General features: G+C 40.5%; 1 protein-coding gene and 1 long non-coding RNA gene across 5 annotated transcripts in view; one reads left to right on the forward strand and one right to left on the reverse strand.

Moving 5' to 3' along the window:
• LOC146403859 (uncharacterized) overlaps positions 1-13,888 on the reverse strand; it is a 37,901-nt gene extending 24,013 nt beyond the window's left edge. For all 4 annotated transcript variants that reach the window (XR_014843720.1, XR_014843719.1, XR_014843722.1 and 1 more), the window contains exon 1: positions 13,750-13,888. This is a non-coding gene — a long non-coding RNA (uncharacterized LOC146403859). The remainder of the gene's footprint in view (positions 1-13,749) is intronic.
• A 358-nt stretch (positions 13,889-14,246) lies between these two features.
• Positions 14,247-23,006, forward strand: part of VCPIP1 (valosin containing protein interacting protein 1) — a 35,374-nt gene continuing 26,614 nt past the window's right edge. Inside the window, exon 1 of the mRNA XM_003355045.5 lies at positions 14,247-17,215. Coding sequence (XP_003355093.2) covers positions 14,503-17,215 — 2,713 coding nt within the window. The 5' untranslated portion in view covers positions 14,247-14,502. The remainder of the gene's footprint in view (positions 17,216-23,006) is intronic.

Consider the following 23,006-nt stretch of genomic DNA (forward strand, 5'->3'; position numbering starts at 1 on the left):
ATAAAAATAATTGGATTTCCAAAGCAGTTTTCTGATACCAGATTGGGTACCACCCAGTCCTGAAAGTTCCAGCACTGAGCCTTGGTCCTCGATGGTAGTTCCACTGCAGGCCAGTTTGTCAGCTCATTCCATGGCATTTTGCTATCTCCCGGTCAGCTGGCTTTCAGTGTTTATCATGTCCTCTAATGATTCACTCTACATGTGGAAATATGTAAGCTCCTGAGTTTTATATTCCTCATCTGTATAAAATGGGAATAATAAAAATATCTAACCCATAGAGCTCAAATGGGAGACCATATAGGTATACAGTACATAAGTGCTATTAAGTTATTTTTCTTTTCTTCCATCTCTGCATGTGTGCCATGTCATCATCACCATCAATACCTTCATCATCATCCTTACAGTAAGGCACCAAGAGGACAAGTAAGTTGCCCTAGTTCAGAAGCTGGGACACAGTCTACACAGTTGGCCTCCAGGGACAGTGCTTCAACTGCCATGCTTAATCACATACACTATGGATCTCTGTGTTGGAATTTAGCCATTTAGACCTACATGGATCCCTCCACTCAATATGCCTTTCTGGTTCATCTCCATCCCAAGGGGTAAGCTGACACAAGAGCAAGATGAGGTAGAATTGAGGGAACATTTAAAAAGGCGTTCCCACTGTGGCTCAGTGGGTTAAGGATCCAGCATTGCTGCAGCTGTGGCACAGGTCACAGGTGCAGCTTGGATTGGATCCCTGGTCCAGGAACTCCCATAAGCGATGGGTATGGCCAAAAATAAATAAATAAAATTTTAAAATAAAAATAAAAAGAGCCTCCAAGTGTATACAATCACATATCTCATTTGTGATTAAAGGAGCAGCTACTTCATAATCTTCAGTATCACTTGAGTTCTTAGAACAGGCATTCAATACTTTCAAAATCAATAAAGAACACGTATAAAGGCAGATTCATCTTGGGGGAAAAAATCATGTCAGCTCATCAGTAACTTCCAAAATTAGGAAGAAGGGATTTCACATGAAGGGATCTTATTTTTATTTTTTTTATGGCTGCACTTGTGGCATATGGAAGTTCCCAGGCTAGGGGTCAAATTGGAGCTGTAGCTGCCAGCCTATAGCACAGCCACAGCAACCCCTGATCCAAGCTGTGTCTGCAAACTATTCCACAGTTCACAGCAACACTGGATCCTTAACCCACTAAGCAAGGACAGGGGTTGAACCTTGTGGATACTAGTCAGGTTCATTACCACTGAGCCACAGAGGGAACTCCCTACAGTCAGATACTTAAACCACTGTACCACAGCAGGAACTCCACACAAAAAAGGAGTTTGTTGTTTGTTTGTTTTAAGGTCAGTTAACCTGCATTAAAACAATAACTCAGAGTTCCCTGGTAGCCTAGAGGTTAAGGATGCAGTGCTGTCCATGTCCTTCTCCATGCTGGGAACTCACCAACAACCCCCCTCAAACAACAGTAACTTACTAGTAAACAGTGAATACTTTCCCCCATCATTAGCACAGTGATTAAGAATTAGGATTAAGAGCAGACATGGGTTGAATTCCAGCAACATTACCAGCTGTTTGAACTTAACGTCTGTGTTTTTTCGAATAAATGGGAAGAATTATACCTACCATCTAGGGATATTGTTAGGCTTAAGTGAGATAGTATAATTAAGGTGCTTCGCATAATGCCAGATGTATCATAAGTATTCAATAAAATATTTTTCTTTTCATAATACCACTTAATGGCTGAAGAGCATCCTCTGTCATGGCTGTGCCAAGATTCATTTAACCAGTCCCACCCACACTATTAAACATTTGGATCATTTTTCAATACTATCGATAAGATAAACAAGAGCAAACATTTTCTATACATTTCTGATTATTCCTTTAGGGTTAAATCCTACAAGTGGTTTGGTGGATCAAAAAATATCAACCTTGTGGAGTTCCTGTCGTGACTCAGCGGTTAACAAATCTGACTGGGATCCATGAGGATGCAGTTCGATCTCTGGCCTCGCTCAGTGGATTAAGGATCTGGTGAGCTGTGGTGTAGGTCACAGATGCGGCTCGGATCCTGAGTTGCTACAGCTGTGGTGTAGGCCAGTGGCTACAGTTCCAATTTGACCCCTAGCCTGGGAACCTCCATGTACCACGAGTGTGGCCCTAAAAAGCAAAAAAAAAAAAAAAAAAAAAAAAAAAAATCTACCTTGTAAACTTGTGACAAATATCACCAAGTTATTGACCAAAATATGGTTTTACCAAGTTGATTTTCTCTATGTTGAAGATATCTAGTCAACTCTTGCAATTAACAGACATCATTTTAAAGAAATATGCTAATGTTGCAAGCCCTCTAAAACCCGTGCTGTTATTTTACTTATTTATTAGACATTTCAATTTCTTCTTTTGTTATACTATAAAGCTCTTAGGCTCTATAAAGTATGAGATAGGCAGAAAAATAGAAAAATCATTGGAATGGGTAAAAACTTTAGGATATTACAGATATTGCGTTTCAAATCATTTATGAGGGGATGAATTTTTTCAATGGTTTTCAAAGTCCTCCCTGGAGCTTCCCTGGTAGGGACGGTGGGAATGGGGGTAGGGAGTATGACCAGGTTGAGGTAACTCTCTTCCTTCCCTATTTTAACCATATTTATCTGTTTTACATATTGAACTTATTAGTAAATTGATCTAAAGGGTTCTGGACCTGAAAACAAGACCAAAGACACACTAAGGGCATGGTTTGGGGACAAATGGTATTTTGCAATATAAAATAAACAGCTAAGTAAAGTAAGTTGAATCTCTCCCTCATATCATATACAAAAATACATATGAGATGGATTAAAACATTATATGGAAAAAGCCCTCCATATAACTACAAGAAAATACAGGCCAGCAGTAACTCTTCTTCAACACACTGATAAAAGAATACTACAATGAGAGGCACTCTTTGTGTTGGTTTTTCCTAAAGTGTGTGCCTCTGACATAGACTCAAAATGCTTTTATAGCCAAAGAATTGGAGAAACGCTATATATCAATAATAGGGCCAAAGGGTGATTTAAGGCACTAAACCCCCCATTATATCTATTAGTACTCTTGAGTCACCCCAAAATAAAACAAAACAAAAAGTAAATAAATAAAACAGTGTGCAAAGCAAACAAATATAACTGAAGGAATACCCTAAAATCTTGTGCAGCAAGCAGACTTTGGTCACCAAGCCTTCCACTCACTAGACATTCTGGAGCCACCACTGCTGCTCTGTGAACAATCACATTGTCATTGCCATAGAAAGGCTCTAAGAGGAGTTCCTGTTATGGCTCAGCGCTAACAAACCCGACTAATATCCATGAGGACCTGGGTTCGATCCCTTGCCTTGCTCAGTGGGTTAAGGATCCAGCCCCGCCATGAGCTGTTATGAAGGTCACAGATGCGGCTTGGATCCTGTTTTGCTGTGGCTGTGGTGTAGGCCAGCAGCTGTAGCTCCAATTTGACCCCTAACCTGGGAACTTCCATTGCCACTAGTGTGGCCCTAAAAAAGCAAAAAAAAAAAAAAAGAGAAAAAAAAAAAAAAAAAGCTCTGAGAAGTCCTATAGTGGAAAAGGAAGAAAACTTACTAAATGTCCATTGGCAGATGAATGGATTAAGATGTGGTATATATACACAATGGAATACTACTCAGCCATACAAAAGAACAAAATAATGCCATTTGCAGCAACAAGGATGGAACTAGAGACTCACACTAAGCGAAGTAAGTCAGAAAGACAAATACCACATGATATCACTTATATCTGGAATCTAATATATGCACAAATGAACCTTTCCACAGAGAAGAAACTCATGGACTTAGAGAACAGACTTGTGGTTGCCAAGGGGGAGTGGGAAGGAGTGGGATGGACTGGGAGTTTGGGGTTAACAGATGCAAACTATTGCCTTTGGAATGGATAAGCAATGAGATCCTGCTGTATAGCACAGGGAACTATATCTAGTCACTTATGATGGAACATGATGGAGGATAATGTGAGAAAAAGAATATGTATATGTATGTGTGTGACTGGGTCACTTTGCTGTACAGTAAAAAATTGACAGAACACTATAAATCAACTATAATGGAAAAAATAAAAATCATTAAAAAAGAAAAAAAAAAGAAGGCTTACTCAACATTTTCTAAACTTACTTGATTGTAGAACCCTTCCCTCAACATGATACCTATTAATATCCATAAATTCATGGCACATACCTTAGCAAATGCCAGGCTGTATGAAAATTAATCTTCGAATGGGGAAATGCTGGGTGAGGTATCCTTGTCAGACATACTGTCCATTTATCATGCTCTCATGTTGTGATTTGCTGACACCTAGTGCTGATGCTTTAATTTAATACACACACATAATTTCCCTCAATACACTGCTGCCCACAGAAACAAAAATTCTTGAACTCTCTTTTACCTTTCAGGTTCTAAATTGAGGGGAAAAAAAAGAAAGAGGCAATACCAATATAACCACAGTGATAGGCATTCTCCCACCCCAAGGCCAGTGGTTACTTGGTCCAGCCATTTAAAATTAATGTTAATTTTTACTTTTTAGGGCTGCATATGCAGCATGTGAAAGTTCCCAGGCTAGGTGTCAAATCGGAGCCGCAGCTGCTGGCCTACACCACAGCCACAGCAATGTGGGAATCTGAGTCATTCTGTGATCTATACCACAGCTCACAGCAGTCATATACTTAACCCACTGAGTGAGGCCAGGGATGGAACTTGCATCCTCATGGCTACTAGTTGGGTTCATTATCACTGAGTCACACAGGAACTCCCCAAAATTAATGTTAATTTAAATTGTAAAATATTAGGTTCATGAGCATAAGGATGCAACTTCTGATCTACATTAATGTCTCTGTACACTTACTTTAATAATGTCAGTACAAATGATACCTACTTGCACAAATACACTGTATTAATAACTTCCAGGGTTTCTGCTGCTAGTTCAAGATAATCAGAGCTCATATTTTCATAAAAATTCTGGTGCAACAAAATTTTAATTGAGTAGCACCTAATAACTCTGTAAAGAAATATTATTCAATAATAGGGTTAAGGAGCTCCCATTGTGGAGCAAAGGGGCAGTATATTGGGAGTGCTGGGATGAGGGTTCATTCCCTGGGTTAAGGATCTGGTGTTGTTGCAGCTGAAGGTCAAATCTGATCCCTGGCCTGGGCAGCCAAAAAAAAAAAAAAAAAAAAATAGGGTTAGTATTTTTAAGTATTATCTCAATAAAATAGTATCTACTTTAATTATTGCTACAAAAAAATTCCTGTGTATTTACTAGTTCACTTACAGCTAAGTTGTTTCAAATATATGTATATGCAGGTATGTTTTATGGAATTTCTGCGTCTAACTGGAATGTGGCACTGACAGTTAAAGTGCTGGTTCTTTATAGAGTTTGGCATGTCTGTGTGACATGTAATGATTCAATCCTCTATCAAAATTACAGTGAAATCTTATTTTTTTTTAAAAGAATTCTCAATTGGTAGATGTTGCTTTTATTTTCTTTTTTCTTTTTATAGCCACACCTGCAGCATAGGGAAGTTCCCAGGCTAGGGTCAAATCGGAGCTGCAGCTGAGGCCTACTCCACAGCCACAGCAATGCCAGATCCTTAAACCACTGAGTGAGGCCAGGGATTAAACCTGCATCTTCTCAGACACTATGTCAGGTTATTAACCCGCTGAGCCACAATAGGAATGCCATACAGTGAAATATTTATTCATACACTGTCATGATGTCCTTTGACTTTCATCTGATCCAAAATCCTAAACTCAACACAAACGTAGCACTCAAAACTTCATGTTTTGAGGTGCGTGACTGGAAAATTATAAATATTACCTTGTTTTAGATTAGTATCAAAACGATAATACAAAAATTTTTTTAATCTTATGGAGACTTTGTGGATTTGCTATGAACATATGCTTGGGTCTCAGGCTGAGAAACTGCCACGGATGACTGCCATTCATTTATTCAATAGTATTTATTGCAGCTACTGTGTGCCTGGCACAGGGAATCCAACAATCAACAAACTGCCTACCCTTATGAACAGCCTTACAGTCTAATGGAGAAGAAGGACAATGGACAAGTAATTATATAATTTCCAACAGCGATTAGCGCCGTAAAGAAAGTGAGCAGGATAAGGGAATGGGGAGTGGAAAGGAGAGCAGTGCTGTTTTAGACAGGTTGGCAGGAATAGTATTTTGTTGGAGCTGACATTTGAGCAGACACCTCAATGAACAGTATCTGGCAAAGTTTTCCAGGTAGGAGAAGAGCCAAGGGCAAAGGCCTTGAGACGGGAATGTACTTGGAGTGTCTGAGGACCATCAAGGTGGCCAGTGTGGCTGAAACATGGGAAATCATGTCAGAGAAGGAGCCAGAGGCCAGATCACATGGAGTCCTATAATGTTGTAGTAATGACTTTGCTTGTTCTTGGAGGAAAAAATGGGATTGCAGAAGGCATGGTTTTAGATAGACAAGAAGTGGAACTCCTATCTCTGAAAATCTTTTTTTTTTTTTTCCTTTTTAAAATCAACTTTATTAAGGTAAAGTGATATACAACCAATGCACCCTTTTTCTTTTTTTTTTTTTTTTGCCATTTCTTGGGCCGCTCCCGCAGCATATGGAGATTCCCAGGCTAGGGGTCCAATCGGAGCTGTAGCTGCCAGCCTACGCCAGAGCCACAGCAACGCGGAATCCGAGCTGCGTCTGCGACCTACACCACAGCTCACACCACAGCTCACAGCAACGCCGGATCGTTAACCCACTGAGCAAGGGCAGGGATCGAACCTGCAACCTCATGGTTCCTAGTCGGATTCGTTAACCACTGCGCCACGACAGGAACTCCTAATGCACCCATTTTAATAGCACACTTAGATGAGTTCTGGCAAATGTCCCCCTCACCATATTCAAGGTAAAGAACATTCTCATCATCCCCAAGAGTTCCCTTGTTCCCTTTTGCAGTCAGTGCCCATTTTCTGGCCCCCACTAGGGCCAGGAACTCACTGGAATTAGGGGACTCATTATTATTTTTTCTGTCTCATTTTTGGCCACCCCACAGCATACTGAGTTCTAGGGCCAGGGATCAGATCCAAGCCATAGTCATGACCAAAGCCATAGCTGCAGCAATGCTGGATCCTTATCCCATTGTGCCAGACCGGGTATGGAACTTGCATCCCAGCGCTCCCAAGATGAGGCCAATCCTGTAGCGCCACAGTGGGAACTCCGGGAAACTCATTATTTTTAATGTATCCTTTAAGGACCTAGATCTATTGCTGCCCAATATGGTAGCCACAAGCCAAATGTGGTTACTTTAATTTAAATTGAATCAAATGAACAATTCAGTCCCTCAGTGCACTAGTCACATTTCAAGTGTCTAACAGCCACACGTGGCCAGTGGCTGCCATATTGGAGAGGACGGGCAAAGGACTTTTCCATCACTGCAGACAGTTCTATTGGGAAATGCTGAGATGTCACCCTGGTGGAATGTGACCTTCACCACGTGGAGGAAGGCCAAGCAGCCTGAAAACTGAGTAAGCCATACACTGTCACATTACCTAGCTTTATGTTACTATCTGTTTATTACCTTTATTACCAAGTCATTAATAAAGCCACACCTGGGCTACGGTGTTTAAGGGGGATAGTATTATAATGGCAACAGTAACTATGAGTTGTTCACTAAATAGAAATTCTTCCTCTATTACTAAGTTTAAAGGATATCTTACTAAGGGAACTTATTTCCCTTATAACTCATAAGATACAATCTTGTTTAAGTAAAATTTAACCTCAAAATCATAGTCTTACTTAATCTGTGAGTATGTATTTTAGAAGAGGGGGGAATTCTGAAGCAAATATGGTGAAATATAAATATTTGTTAAACTTGGTAGTGGTTTTTATATATTTTTTGTACACATTTGAATGTCTGAAATATTTTAAAATAAAAAAATAGGCTTTCATTTTAAATGTTGAACAAGAATATTTAATGTTTTTAAGACAGTTCATGATTGATTAAAGAATACAGATTAAAAACAATGTGCATAGTAGTATAGCATAATGGTCAGAACAGCCTAAGAGTCAATATAGCATAATAGCTTAGTGTATTCTGGAGCCAGACTATATGGATTTTTAATCCTAATTATGCCATTTATTAGCAATGAGACAAAGAGCAAGTTACTTAACTTCTCTGTGTTTGTTTCCTGATCTGTAAAATAAAAATGATCATAATGGTACTTGGCTCATAAGGGTATTATAAGGATTAATATTTGTAAAGATCCTGGTGTACAGCAGATGCTCAGTGAGTGTTAATAGCTATTATTATGAGGCTGAGGCTGATCCAGTTTTGGTTTCTTACAAAAGTATACCACCTTTTTTTTTTAATAAAAAAGCAAATAGTCTATCAAAAATGTCAACAATTGTAACCTCTGATAACAGACTTATTTTCTAAATATTCCATGTCAAGTAATTCTTTTTGTACTTAAACAATACAAACACAGAAACAAAGTCTTGGCTGTAAGCCCTTTCCTAAAAGTATCCTACAGTTTGCTAAGCAGTGATATTCAAAGTGTGATCTTTGGACCAACAGCATCAGCAGTACCAGAGAACTTGCTAGAAATGCAAATTCTCAAGCTCTACCCCACATGTAGTCATTCTGGGGTGGGGTCCACTAATATGTGTTTTAGTTTCATATTCGGTTTTGATGCTCACTCAAGTTTGAGAACTGCTATGTCAAGGTGTAACTTTTTTTTTTTTTCCAGCTGCACCTGAGGCATGTGCAAGTTCCCAGGCCAGGAATCAAACCCGTGCCGCAGTTGCAGCCTGTGCCACAGCGGCAGCACCAAAGGATCCTAACCTGCTGTGCCAGGAGGGAAAGTCCTCAAGGCATAACTTGTAGCTCTGTACTAGACCACTGTCACTTTTATATAGTGGTTTTTACATTTTTTTTGTACACATTTGAATGTCTGAAATATTTTAAAACAAAAAATAGGCTTTCATTTTAAATGTTGAACAAAAATATTTAATGTTTTTAAGATTGTCAATCAAGTTTCCTCAAATACTCTGCAACCCTTGTTTACAATGTCCTCCTTCCACCCTTGGACATACCTTCTCCCGGGGCCTTCTGAGAGCTCTTGCTCCTCTCTAACTCAGTTACTGCTGGTACAAGAAAATACAAATGCTTTCTGGAACCAGGCAGGTAATCTGTCTCAAGAGAGTCTGGTATCTGACCTTAAAGACAAAAGTGCTGGCCACAACCCAAAGATGTTTGCATTTTCAAAAAAGTTAAACTGCTGCTGGCCAAACAAAAACACCTCTAAGCCAAGCTTGGCTACTGGCCACCGTTTACACTTACTTCTTGGCTAATTCTCTCTCAAATCACTAAGCAGCTATGATGTAGTGGAAAGAGTGAGTGCTGAACATGAAAGAAAACCTTGATTTGAAGCCCAGCTCCGCTACTTGCTAGCTGGGTGGTAAAAATGATAATAATGTTAACCTCTCAGAGTTAAATCTTCTCATCTGAATAATAAGGACAATACAACCTATCTTTCAGGATTGTTTTAAAGATGATATACTTAAAACAGCTGCCTTATATAAGCCTGCAATAAACTTTTCATAGCATTTGTGGTATTTATTTTCTTGTATTGTCTTGATTATATGCTTTATTCTTCTTGTATTTATGAACAATTTTGCTTAGCCTATTTATTCTATTAGACTCTGCGCTCCTTTGGGATAGACATGGCCTTCTTCATCCTTTTAAGTTCCTATAATACCTACTTCAATAATTAAGTCCCTCTCATGTCCACCCCAAGCTTCACAAAAGCTTGTGACACAAAGTCTGATTATCTGGGGTCGGGATCTGGAGTGATGTAGTCAATTCTCAGTAGAGATGTATGTTTCACATGAGAAAGAAAGGGGCTCACTATAACAATCCCCACAGTTATGCTTCCCTTCTTTTTCCTATATAAAAGAGAATAAAACGATAGGTGTTCTGTTGTTAAGTGGGGGCCTCTTGCTGTTCACATTTACCAGCTTTGTTAAAAGCAATATAGGAGGGGAAGAAAAAAAAAAGGAATACAGGAGATTTAGAAGTGTCATACTAGAAATTATGGAAAAAAATGGGTTTCAGTTTTATTTTTTACTTTTATTTTATTTTTATTTTTTTGTCTTTTCTAGGGCCGATCCCGTGGCATATGGAGGTTCCCAGGCTAGGGGTCCAATCGGAGATGTAGCTGCCGGCCTACGCCACAGCCACAGCAACGCGGGATCTGAGCCGTGTCTGTGACCTACACCACAGCTCACAGAAATGCCAGATCCTTAACCCACTGAATGAGGCCAGGGATCGAACCCACATCCTCACGGTTACTAGTCGGGTTTGTTAACCACTGAGCCATGACGGGAACTCCAGGTTTCAGTTTTAAATTAATTTTGACAATTCAGATACAAATGATGCTGGGGTGATGATGGTAGAAGAAGTAGGTATCATAACAGCTAACACTAGGTGCCTAGCTCATTTTCCCCATCTGGAATACTGAGGCAAGAATAAGAACTATTATCTATCCCACAAAGATTGTGTGAAGGTTATTAGGCAATTAAGGTCATGGGACTAGGGAGAAGAGGAAGAACATGTGCATGTCACATAAGCAGGTAAGAAGCTTTAAGCACTTCTATGGCCTTATAGAAAATAGAATGCCACATTTTATCCTAACAAAAAATCTTCTTTTTCTTACTTTATAGGCATCCATGCCTAAGTGCCTGTAAAGAATTAATTCACATATTGAATTTGGCCTGGTTAATATCATTGCCTCTTTATATTAGCTTTCTTACCTTCTGAACTTGGCATCTATAGACTCATTAAACAAATGACTTTGAGGTTAAACAATCTAATTCCAGAAATGCTTGAAAACTCACTTCCTCTCCCTCCACCCATTAACTATGCTTTATACCAGGGCATTTCTATTTTTTTTTTCCTCAAAAGTATATAATCTCTAAAAGTAGGAGTACTATAGTGTCAAATGGGTTTAAGTATCAAATTTAATTTGGGAAGAATGTTTCCAATTCATCCAGGTTCCAGAGATGAATGCTGGACCAGTCAGATAGATTGTGCCTGACAAGCCAGAGAAAGACTACTCATTTCTTCAGTAGGATGGAAAGTATTTATTTTATGAAGGTATGATACAGAATGACATATTCAGATGCAATTTAAAAAATCCATTTCACTGTTCATATGTATCATCAATAAGGAAAATTTGCCTTGGTGATGTTAACATGAAAGTGCATAATAGGAGTTCCCACTGTGGTGCAGTCAGTTAAGAAGAGTCAGTTAAGACGCTGATACAGGAGTTCCTGTTGTGGCTCAGTGGTTAACGAATCCGACTAGGAACCATGAGGTTGTGGGTTCGATCCCTGGCCTTGCTCAGTGGGTTAAGGATTCGGCATTGCCGTGAGCTGTGGTGTAGGTTGCAGACACAGCTCAGATCCCGCGCTGCTGTGGCTCTGGCATAGGCCAGTGGCTACAGCTCCGATTCGACCCCTAGCCTGGGAACCTCTATATGCCACCAGTGCGGCCCTAGAAAAGACCAAAAAAAAAGAGAGAGAGAAAGAAGCTGATACAGTGGCTCCAGTCACTGCAGGGGCAATTGATCCCCAGCCTGGCATAGTGGGTTAAAGGATCCGGCGCAGCTGCGGCTCAGATTCAGTCCCTGGCCAAGGAACTTCCATATGCCATGGGTACGACCATTAAAAAAAAAAAAAAAAGTTCATGACAGTGTTAGAATTGCACACTGCTGTTATTCTTCCCATGGTCTGAGGCTTTCATAATGAGAAAAATACATTTTCACCGAAGGTGTAACTTCTCAGTCACAGTAGAAAATAATTTCCACTTAAAGGGCATATCTAATTTCTCAATTTATAAAAGTCAGTTCTAAGACCACGTGTGAAGTTACCACCAAACTACTGTCAGATTAGAAATAAATTTTCCTGCATGAAATTATCCCCTTCAAAATAAGTAACATTACCTATCTTGTACGAAGGTAATATTATTTTTGCATGGGCCAGGTAGAATTGTGCAAGAAAATAATATTTGAAGGATTTCTCTTTGAAAAATGTCAGCTCTTTAGAAGAAAATCATAGACAATAATTAGGTGAAAGTCAGTACTAACATCCTTTAGGAGTGTTATTTTACAGATGGTTAATTTTGAAGGATCAAATTCTATTTACTCAAAAACCTAATAAGGAGTTCCCATCGTGGCGCAGTGGTTAATGAATCCAACTAGGAACCATGGGGTTGCGGGTTCGATCCCTGCCCTTGCTTAGTGGGTTAACAATCCAGCGTTGCCATGAGCTGTGGTGTAGGTCGCAGATGCGGCTCAGATCCAGCGTTGCTGTGGCTCTGGTGTAGGCTGGCAGCTACAGCTCCGATTAGACCCCTAGCCTGGGAACCTCCATATGCCGCGGGAGCGGCCAAAAGAAATGGCAAAAAGACAAAAAAAAAAAAAAAAAACCTAATAAGATAAACTGTTCCCTTGGCAACTACAAAATTTGAGTGGCCTCAGGGACTGCACTGATGTATCTATTTTGTGCCAAATGTTTCAGAAATTTTGAGGCAGTTCACTTATCTAAAGTCTCAGAAAGCAAGAATTTTCAGAATGATAACTGAAGGGGCTGGCTGTACAATATTAAGATAATACTAGCTTTCAATTAACATATGAATGTGTTTTGCATGAAGAGGCAGTTACCCAGCACACAAGTAATAAAACAGGTCTGTGGCCCCCCTCAAGGTAAACATTCCTACAGCCCCATTAAACGGAAACCCTGAGACCTAACTAAAGGTCTGAGCTTAAGAACTCTTTTTTTTCTCTTGCAGGAATAAATGTAAAAAGCCCTTGCTGGCTCTGAGATAGCCTGCTGATTTGACTTTGGACAAGCCATTTAACTCCTTTTGGTCTGTTTCCAGACCCAATATCTTTTGGTAAAGGTATTACAGGTGTGAGGATGAAATAATATATGTGAATGTAAACTATAAATAGTATCCATAAGTTAGTTACTATTTTATATAGTACTGTCCTAAGCTTTCCTATGTCCTGGTCTGTAAAATGGGAACAGATCTAGGTCTGAATGCCTGTGAACTTGAGCAAGTCATTTCCTTTCTGGACGTGTTTCCTAACAAGGTTATTATTATATTATGAAGATCAAATGATATCGTGTATGTAAATGCTGTGACAGGCATATATCAAGAACACAATAAATGATAGCTGTTATGACTCTGCGAGTAGGACTGGAAGACACAAACAATATCTATAGTTATTGTACATATGTATATTATTGTATGTATATTATACATACATATATGTATATTTAAATATGTACATATAAAATATGTATATTGGTAAAGGGCTTAGGTATATTTAAACTCTATACACATCCAAGGTATTGTTATCTGTACTGCAAACTGCAAAGACGTACACGGAACGAGGAAACAAATGGCGCCTCAGTGACCCTCTTTCCCAGAGAGTAGAAAAAAGGCAGACAACGGGGCTGAAGAGCCTCAGTGGCTTGTAACAGAGATAGGAATGAGAAGAGAGGAGTGTAACAACAAAAAAAAACCTGGAGAAACACTCCGAGAATTAATACACCATTCCCACCCTTTTCCTCTCGTGACCTCCAGCCTAGACTAGACCATTTCATTTAACTTCCCAGCCCGCCATGTCGCTGGACATTTATTTACTGTACCTTCTTCACTGAGTGGCTTTCATTCCCCTCCCCTTCTAGGAGTCTTGAACTTCAGACCCTCGGCTTCCGAGACCCATTCCCTTTAACTCTGTTTTTAACCAAGTTTCCCTGTATCCTCCCCTCCGTCTAAGGGGGAAGTGAGGCTGGTCGCACCGCAGGGCATCCTGGGAAATGTGGTCTCTCATACTCATTTTGCTTGGGCCCCAAAGTGAGGAAGACGACAAAAGAGATACAGTAAAAACTACAACTCCCGGCAGGCAACGTGAGTGACAGTCTTCCTTTCTGTCCCCGTTCCGATAGCCTTCCTCTTCCTCCTCTCCGCGGGCGCTGAAACGCTTACCCTCACGGTATTTGTAGTTCTTCGCGGCCCTAAGATCCTACCTCTTGAGGGCTAGGAGAAGGCTGAAAAACTCTAATTCCCAGAGGGTAGAGCGGCAGCTGCGCCTGCGCAGTCTCAGCGAGGGCGTGTATGTCTGTGTGTCTGAGGGAGAGAGAGCGAGAGTGAGTGAGTGTGAGTGCGGGGTAGGGTGGTGGCCGTTACGTTCGGGGCAACGGCTACGGCAGTGGAGAAGTAAAAAGAGAAACAACGTCCAGCGCTTCCGCCTTCGCTTAGGAGGAGGAGGAGGAGCTGGTAGGGAAAGGAAAGTGATTCGCCCTGGGCCTGGACTAGACCGAGTCGGGCCGGCGGGGGTCTGGGCTATGAGCCTTTGAGGGTCGCTTGGGTCGCGGAGCGAGACTCGAGAACCGAGAGCGATGTCTCAGCCGCCGCCGCCGCCTCCGCTGCCGCCGCCGCCTCCTCCCCCAGAGGCTCCGCAGACTCCGCCGTCCCTGGCGGCGGCGGCGGCGGCTGCTCCGGGGGGGCTCTCGAAGCGGAGAGACCGGAGAATCCTCTCCGGGAGCTGCCCGGATCCGAAGTGCCAGGCGCGCCTGTTCTTCCCGGCCTCTGGTTCTGTCAGCATCGAGTGTACCGAGTGCGGACAGCGGCACGAGCAGCAACAGCTGCTGGGGGTGGAGGAGGTGACTGACCCGGACGTAGTGCTACACAACCTGCTGCGGAACGCGCTCCTCGGGGTGACAGGGGCACCCAAGAAGAACACGGAACTGGTAAAGGTGATGGGCCTTTCCAACTACCACTGCAAATTGTTGTCGCCCATATTAGCTCGCTACGGAATGGACAAGCAGACAGGCCGGGCTAAACTGCTCCGGGATATGAACCAGGGCGAACTGTTCGATTGCGCTTTACTGGGTGACCGCGCCTTCCTCATCGAACCGGAGCATGTGAATACGGTGGGATATGGCAAGGACCGCTCCGGAAGCCTCTTGTATTTGCATGACACTCTTGAGGACATCAAGCGGGCCAATAAAAGTCAGGAATGCCTCATTCCAGTGCATGTGGATGGGGATGGACACTGCCTGGTGCATGCTGTGTCCCGGGCTCTGGTAGGCCGGGAGCTCTTCTGGCATGCCTTGCGAGAGAATCTTAAACAGCACTTCCAGCAGCACCTGGCCCGATATCAAGCCCTGTTCCACGACTTCATTGATGCCGCTGAGTGGGAGGACATTATCAATGAGTGTGACCCTCTGTTTGTACCACCTGAGGGTGTTCCCTTGGGCCTGAGGAACATCCACATATTTGGTCTTGCCAATGTGTTACATCGCCCTATTATTCTGTTAGATTCTCTCAGTGGCATGAGAAGCTCTGGGGATTATTCTGCCACCTTTCTGCCAGGGCTCATCCCCGCAGAGAAGTGCACTGGGAGAGATGGTCATTTGAACAAACCAATCTGTATTGCATGGAGTAGCTCTGGTAGAAACCATTATATCCCCTTGGTAGGCATAAAAGGGGCTGCTTTGCCTAAACTGCCTATGAATTTGCTTCCTAAAGCATGGGGTGTACCTCAGGACCTTATTAAGAAGTACATCAAACTTGAGGAGGATGGTGGTTGTGTTATTGGAGGAGACAGAAGTTTGCAAGATAAATACTTACTTAGGCTTGTTGCTGCTATGGAAGAAGTCTTTATGGACAAACACGGTATCCATCCTAGTTTGGTGGCTGACGTCCACCAGTATTTCTACAGGAGGACGGGGGTGATAGGAGTTCAGCCTGAAGAAGTCACAGCAGCTGCTAAAAAAGCAGTAATGGATAATCGCCTTCACAAATGTTTGCTCTGTGGTGCCCTTTCTGAACTTCATGTTCCTCCAGAGTGGTTGGCTCCAGGAGGGAAACTGTATAACCTGGCAAAAAGTACTCATGGACAGCTGAGGCCTGACAAAAATTATAGCTTTCCCTTGAACAATTTGGTTTGCTCATATGATTCAGTGAAAGATGTTCTGGTACCAGACTATGGATTGAGTAATCTAACAGCCTGTAATTGGTGCCATGGCACATCTGTGCGAAGGGTCAGAGGAGATGGGTCTATTGTGTATTTAGATGGGGACAGAACTAATTCTAGGTCCACTGGTGGCAAGTGTGGTTGTGGATTCAAACATTTTTGGGATGGTAAAGAGTATGACAATCTACCAGAAGCCTTTCCTATTACTTTGGAATGGGGTGGAAGAGTGGTCAGAGAAACAGTATATTGGTTCCAGTATGAAAGTGATGCGTCTTTGAACAGTAATGTTTATGATGTTGCGATGAAACTTGTTACCAAGCACTTTCCAGGTGAATTTGGGAGTGAAATCCTGGTTCAGAAAGTTGTCCACACTATATTGCATCAGACTGCCAAAAAGAATCCTGATGATTATACTCCTGTAAATATAGATGGTGCTCATGCCCAAAGAGTTGGAGATGTCCAAGGACAAGAGTCGGAGTCTCAGCTCCCAACTAAAATTATTCTCACTGGACAGAAAACGAAAACTTTGCACAAGGAGGAATTAAACATGAGTAAAACTGAAAGAACTATTCAACAGAATATTACGGAACAGGCTTCTGTAATGCAGAAACGGAAAACAGAGAAGTTAAAACAAGAACAAAAAGGGCAGCCCAGGACTGTTTCTCCCAGTACCGTTCGGGATGGTCCATCCTCTGCACCTGCCACCCCCACCAAGGCTCCCTATTCACCAACAACTTCGAAGGAGAAGAAGATCCGAATAACAACTAATGATGGACGACAGTCCATGGTTACACTTAAATCTTCAACCACCTTTTTTGAACTTCAGGAAAGCATAGCCAGAGAATTCAACATTCCTCCGTATTTACAGTGTATTCGCTATGGCTTTCCTCCTAAAGAGTTAATGCCACCCCAGGCAGGAATGGAAAAGGAGCCAGTTCCTTTACAGCATGGTGACAGAATTACAATAGAGATTCTAAAAAGTAAAGCTGAAGGGGGTCAGTCTGCTGCAGCACACTCGGCCCATGCTGTGAAGACAGAAGAGAGTGCTGTAACTGGCAAACTGTCATCTAAGGAACTACAGGAGCAAGCTGACAAAGAAATGTACTCCTTGTGTCTTTTAGCAACGTTAATGGGTAAGATCAATTTAACTCAGATGGTATTTCTTAATTAAGTTGTGAATGTAGTAGACTGAGTTTTTCTGTTGTCTTTGTGAAGAAAAAAAAATCTGGTCATTGTTAAAACTATCTGATAATATATTTTAGAAGAAAATTATTTCATTTTTTGACAGTGGGTGGATGTTAGTGTGATTCTCTACTGAGTAAATGTTAGGAAAACATGACTAAGAAAGTGAAAGTAGTCCCTGAACTGTCACCAGATTATTTAAATATAACGTATCCTTGTAATTTTTTTTTAATAGGCTTGTAATATGTTGTCCATTTAAAGCCTTTTTTATTTTCATCCCCACCCCCACCCCCGGCTCTCTTGAGCCTGCCCACCTTGCCCTTTTTCATTTATTTTTAAATTTCATTTTCTTGCTTGTCATGTGATTTCAGGACTTCCTGTTTGATGAATTGCAGTTTCTGGTTTTATATGCTCACCGCACTCCCACCCAATAGTCTCTCTCCTCCATTTCCTGTTCTCTCTCTCCCAGTTCATCACATTTTTTCTGATTTGTATGTTAGGATTTGTGTTAAAGTAGTTTTGCTCAGTGATTTTTGTCATCAGTTTCAATGAACTACTCATGGGAAACATAAGAAACAGACGTAGATGTTAATGGGATTGCTTAAGAAGCATTTCTTTTGAATAATTCAGCACAAATTAAAGGAATATATATTATAAACCAAATATATAATTTAAAGCTTTAGGTGATTTGGGAAATGATCCAGTGGTGTACTTTTTATTTTATTTGCATAATCTTTGTTTTTAAATTAGTGTTAATGTCTTTATTAAGGCTTAAGGTAGAAGTTAAACTGAAATATGTTATATATTAGAGGGGCCTTATTTTTGCTGAGGTTAGAGCTTGCGACTAGAGAAGTGACCTGGGTTTTGATTGTCTTCTAAGAGTACTAAACATCAGTGAATTGGGCCTTGACCTAGCAAAATGAAGATTTATTTATTTCTGGTTTGTTAAGTTTGGGGGCCAAATAGTGAATAAGGGATCTAAAAGCCCTATACAAATTTATAACTTAATATTGCTTTATTTTGGCAGACATAGTCATTGAAATGGGGAAATGTGTCAAGAAATGTTCTAGGATACTTATATTTTTCTATTTCTTAGAGTTTTTAGTTTCTTTAAGGCAGTGTGGAATAGAGGAAAAAGTGGTGATTTTTGGAGACACAAAGGTCTAAAATTTGAATCCTGACTCCATACATATTATTTCAAGCAAGCTACTTAACTCCCCAATACTTCAGTTGCCTCCTGTACACAAGATACCCCTTGTAGTACCTGGTACACAGGGCAACAGTAAAATACTGCCAGAACTCCAAAAATTAAATAACATCAGCACAGAATGGATAAACTTAGACATATGCAGAAGGCACTTTTAAAAAAACTGGCCATCTCCTAGGTGCAAACAAGAAAGAGATCTTTTTCAATAGAAGAGGAACTCTAGAGGATGTGGCTCAGATCTAACTTTGGATGCTCAGCATCTGGTGTAGTGCCTGGCAGGTAGTAGGTGCTTTGAAATGTTTTTTGATTGAATTAAATAGATGACATTAACATATCTAAAGAAAGGCTATGTCAGCAGAAATGGAATGGATGGTCAGCACTGAACATTGAGAAAGAGTTGAAAAGCAGAATTTGGCACTGTTTATACACTGCTGTACAAAGGGAGAAGATAACATCAACTGGGGTTCATGAAAATTCTGGTAACTAGGAAGGTACTCTCTGCTGAGGGGCAGGAATATATGATCAGTCCCCACTGGTCTGGCTGGAAGATCTGTATCCCTTTAGTGATTCCATAGTCATCCAGCATCTAGTCTGATCACTCATTTAGCTGCCGGATGTGAGTACTGATGTATAAGTGAGAGCGCAGGTGAGGATTATGTCACTTGGCTGTGTTCTCCATGTAGAGTCATAAATTGGCATAGGTAAAATTATGATCAGTAGTCTAAAATCTGGTCAGATTATTATATTACTACATTTCATAATAAAAATTAGTAAAGTACAATCCTGGTTTACAGTTAGTCATTTTTTGATCTTGGGTTGAGGTTTTTGGACCTGAATATCTAAGTACTAGACTTTGGACTGCAATGAGTTGACCATGATGATGTCTTGTCATGATCTCTTCCCTCTTCACCTCTGACGTTTATGTTACTGCCCCTACAAACTCACACATTTCTTTAAATCTTTCACCTGTACTCCTGACACCAAAAGAAGTGTTTTGCTAATTTTATATTGGTGGTACTTATGAGACCCTCTGCTTTAAGCTACTGAGATAGTTCCTGTTATGGCACAGCAGGTTAAGGATCTGGTGTTATTTCTGATGTGGGCAGGTTGGATGCCCAGCCTGGGAACGTCCATGTGCTGTGGGCTTGGCCAAAAATAAATAAATAAGTAAACTACTAAGACAGTGCCTGGCCTGTATTAGTCCCTCTATAAGTATTAGTTTTCGATATCTAATTCTCTCATAACTATAACTGAATTATATAGAAGATATTCTTAATTGAAAATGATATATTTGTAAAAATGTCACTTTGGGGATAGCTAAGTACACACAACCTTATGTACAAAGTGCTGGGAAACTTATTTAGATTGGAAAGGGCTGGAAAAATGGAAAATGACAGTTTACTTAGAAAATTACAAATTTCAAAGTGCAGAAATGACTTTGTAAATTACCACATGTGAGCCAAGCTGCTGATATGTTAGTTTAGGAAATAGCTCACTAAGCTTTATGCTGTTTGAATAACTGGTTCCTTCTCATTTAGATTAAGGCTTTAATGCCACTTTCTTAAAGAGGTTTTCTCCTGATCGCCTCATCTAGGGTTTGAGAGACCCTTGCTAAACTAGTCTAAGTAGGTCCCCTTTGTTGCTGCACCCTCATAGGACCTATTACAAATTTTCATTATCATGTTCGTTGATTTATTTACTCATTTGCCTCTCCCATTATATTATAAACTCCACAAAGGCAGAGACAGTATCATGTTTTTTTCAGCAATGAATACTGCATTTCCTGTACAGGCCCTGGCACTTATTGGGTGCCAAGTACACGCTTGTTGAATGGACACAGATTATTTTAGTAAAATAAATGTCTGCTCTGAGCTAGAGACTGAGCTGTAGGTACAGAGATGAATGAAACACTGCCATAAACTGCCTGCACAGAAGCAGGATGAGGATGTCCTATACTTTATAGCTTTCATTTATAATTTTTATGTATAGAGCAAAGGAAGCTGGAGATGTGTTGATGAAGGCTGTAAAAGTATGGGAGATATATATGTATGTAGAGAGATATCTGTATATATGATACAGATATCATTATCATATCTATATATAGGATATGTATATAACACACACACACACACATATATACATAGGATTTATATCTTCATTAAATAGGCTGACCTCTTTTTTTTTTTTTGGTCTTTTTGGGGCCACACCTGCGGCATATGGAGGTTCCCAGGCTAGGGGTCTAATTGGAGCTGTCGCTGCTGGCCTTCAACAGAGCCACAGCAACACGGGATCCAAACCGCATCTGCAACCTACACCACAGCTCATGGCAACGCCGGATTCTTAACCCACTGAGGGAGGCCAAGGATCGAACCCTCAACCTCATGGTTCATAGTCGAATTCGTTTCCGCCGCGCCACGACGGGAACTCCTAGGCTGACCTCTTGATAGACAGGAACATGTGTTTTTCCTTTCTATTGTTTTTAAGTAGAATATTTGTTAAATAGAATTTATGTCTATTATTGTATCACTGAGACAATGAGTGCATCAGTCTTTTGTTCAGTGTGAATCATTCATGGAACTAGTTGCTTTGAATCTAACAATGGTAGCTTAAAATGAAATAATGTTCTACCTGTAATATTTCATAGATTTTAAGCTACTGTATCCAGACCACTTGGAAGTTATTGAACAATTTTTGCAGACAGATATCATTATTTATATAGTATGTGAGTGACTCTAACTCTGGCATTGCAAAATATATAATTACATTTTTTATAGACCACTCTTTTGTGGATTTTTTTTTTATTTTTATTTTTATTTTTTTTTGTCTTTTGTCTTTTTTTTTGTTGTTGTTGTTGTTGTTGTTGCTATTTCTTGGGCCGCTCCCACGGCATATGGAGGTTCCCAGGCTAGGGGTTGAATCGGAGCTGCAGCCACCGGCCTACGCCAGAGCCACAGCAACGCGGGATCCGAGCCGTGTCTGCAACCTACACCACAGCTCACGGCAACGCCGGATCGTTAACCCACTGAGCAGGGGCAGGGATCGAACCCGCAACCTCATGGTTCCTAGTCGGATTCGTTAACCGCTGCGCCACGACGGGAACTCCTCTTTTGTGGATTTTATTTTATGGTAGATGCGATAGTGTATCATCCACTATAAATACTATGTTAATTTCTTTTTTCTTAGAATCGTATTCCACTAAATTTTTAGTTAATTTTGTTTTTCAAGAGGTAAAATATAGATTTGTGAAAAACAATTCATCAGTTTTATAAGAGTTTTATACATACTTTGTCAGAAATGCTTTAATGGAATTAGTCTACTTATATTTATCCTACTTTACTGCAAAGGTTATCAACCTTGCAGGAGTTGAGAAAATTGTTTGATTTTTGTATACTTTCTATCTTTATCAATATTATTATATTTGTTTATGTTTATTAGAGTATAGTTGATTTATAGTGTTGTGTCAGTTTCCTATATGAATTTTTAATATAAATTTTAAAATTACACAGTAGTTTATAATTTCATAGTACCTATTGTTGTTGTAACTGCCTGTGATTTTCCAAATCACACATAATGTTCAAACATTTATTTTTTTTTTGCCAAGCCACAGCATACAGAAGTTCCTGGGCCAGGGATCGAATCTGTGCCACAGCAGCAACCTGAACCACTGCAGTGACAACGCCGCATACCTAACTTGCTGTAGCACAGAGGAACTCCTCAAACACTTATTTTTAAGATGACATGGGGAGTTCCTTCTGTGGAGCAGTGGGTTAAGAATCCAACTGCATCGGCTTGGGTTGCTCTGGAAGCTCAGGTTTGGTGCCTGGCCCAGTGCAGTGGGTTAAAGTCTCTCGGATTCAGTCCCTGGCCCGATAACTTCCATATGCTGTGGGTGCAGCCATTAAAAGAAGAAAAAAAGATGACATGGGATTATGGGATCTGAATATCATAATTGCATCTTAATTTTTTTCTTCAAATCCTGGGTGAAGGACAGTTTCAAATCTAGATAATACTTAATGCATCTATTATTCTTAATGTACTATCTGATTACCCTTCTAATGATCTCTAAATGACATATTTCTAATGGAAGCGCAGTCATAAAGTTGAATTAAAAAAGAATGCATATAGGTGTATCTTAAGATAAATGTATATGCAATCTTCTCAGCCATAAAAAAGAACAAAATAATGCCCTTTGCGGTAACATGGATGCAATTAGAGATTCTTATACTAAGTGAAGTAAGAAAGAGAAAGATAAATACCATATGCTTTCACTTACATGTGGAATCTAAAATATGGCACTTGGAGTTCCCATTGTGGTTCAGTGATAACGAACCCGACTAGTATCCATGAGGACACTGGTTTGATCCCTGGCCCTGCTCAGTGGATTAAGGATCTGGCATTGCCATGAGCTGTGGTATAGGCTAGCAGCTGCAGCTTCATTTGACCCCTAGCCTGGGAACTTGCATATGCCACAGGTGCAGCCCTCAATATATATATATTTTTATATATGGCACAAATGAAGCTATAAAAACAAAAAC

Source organism: Sus scrofa, chromosome 4, assembly GCF_054392235.1.
Source record: "Sus scrofa isolate SSC_HxYL_T2T_F1_AM1 chromosome 4, Sscrofa_HxYL_maternal_Yorkshire_Landrace_v2.0, whole genome shotgun sequence".
In the NCBI taxonomy this organism is placed as follows: Eukaryota; Metazoa; Chordata; class Mammalia; order Artiodactyla; family Suidae; genus Sus; species Sus scrofa.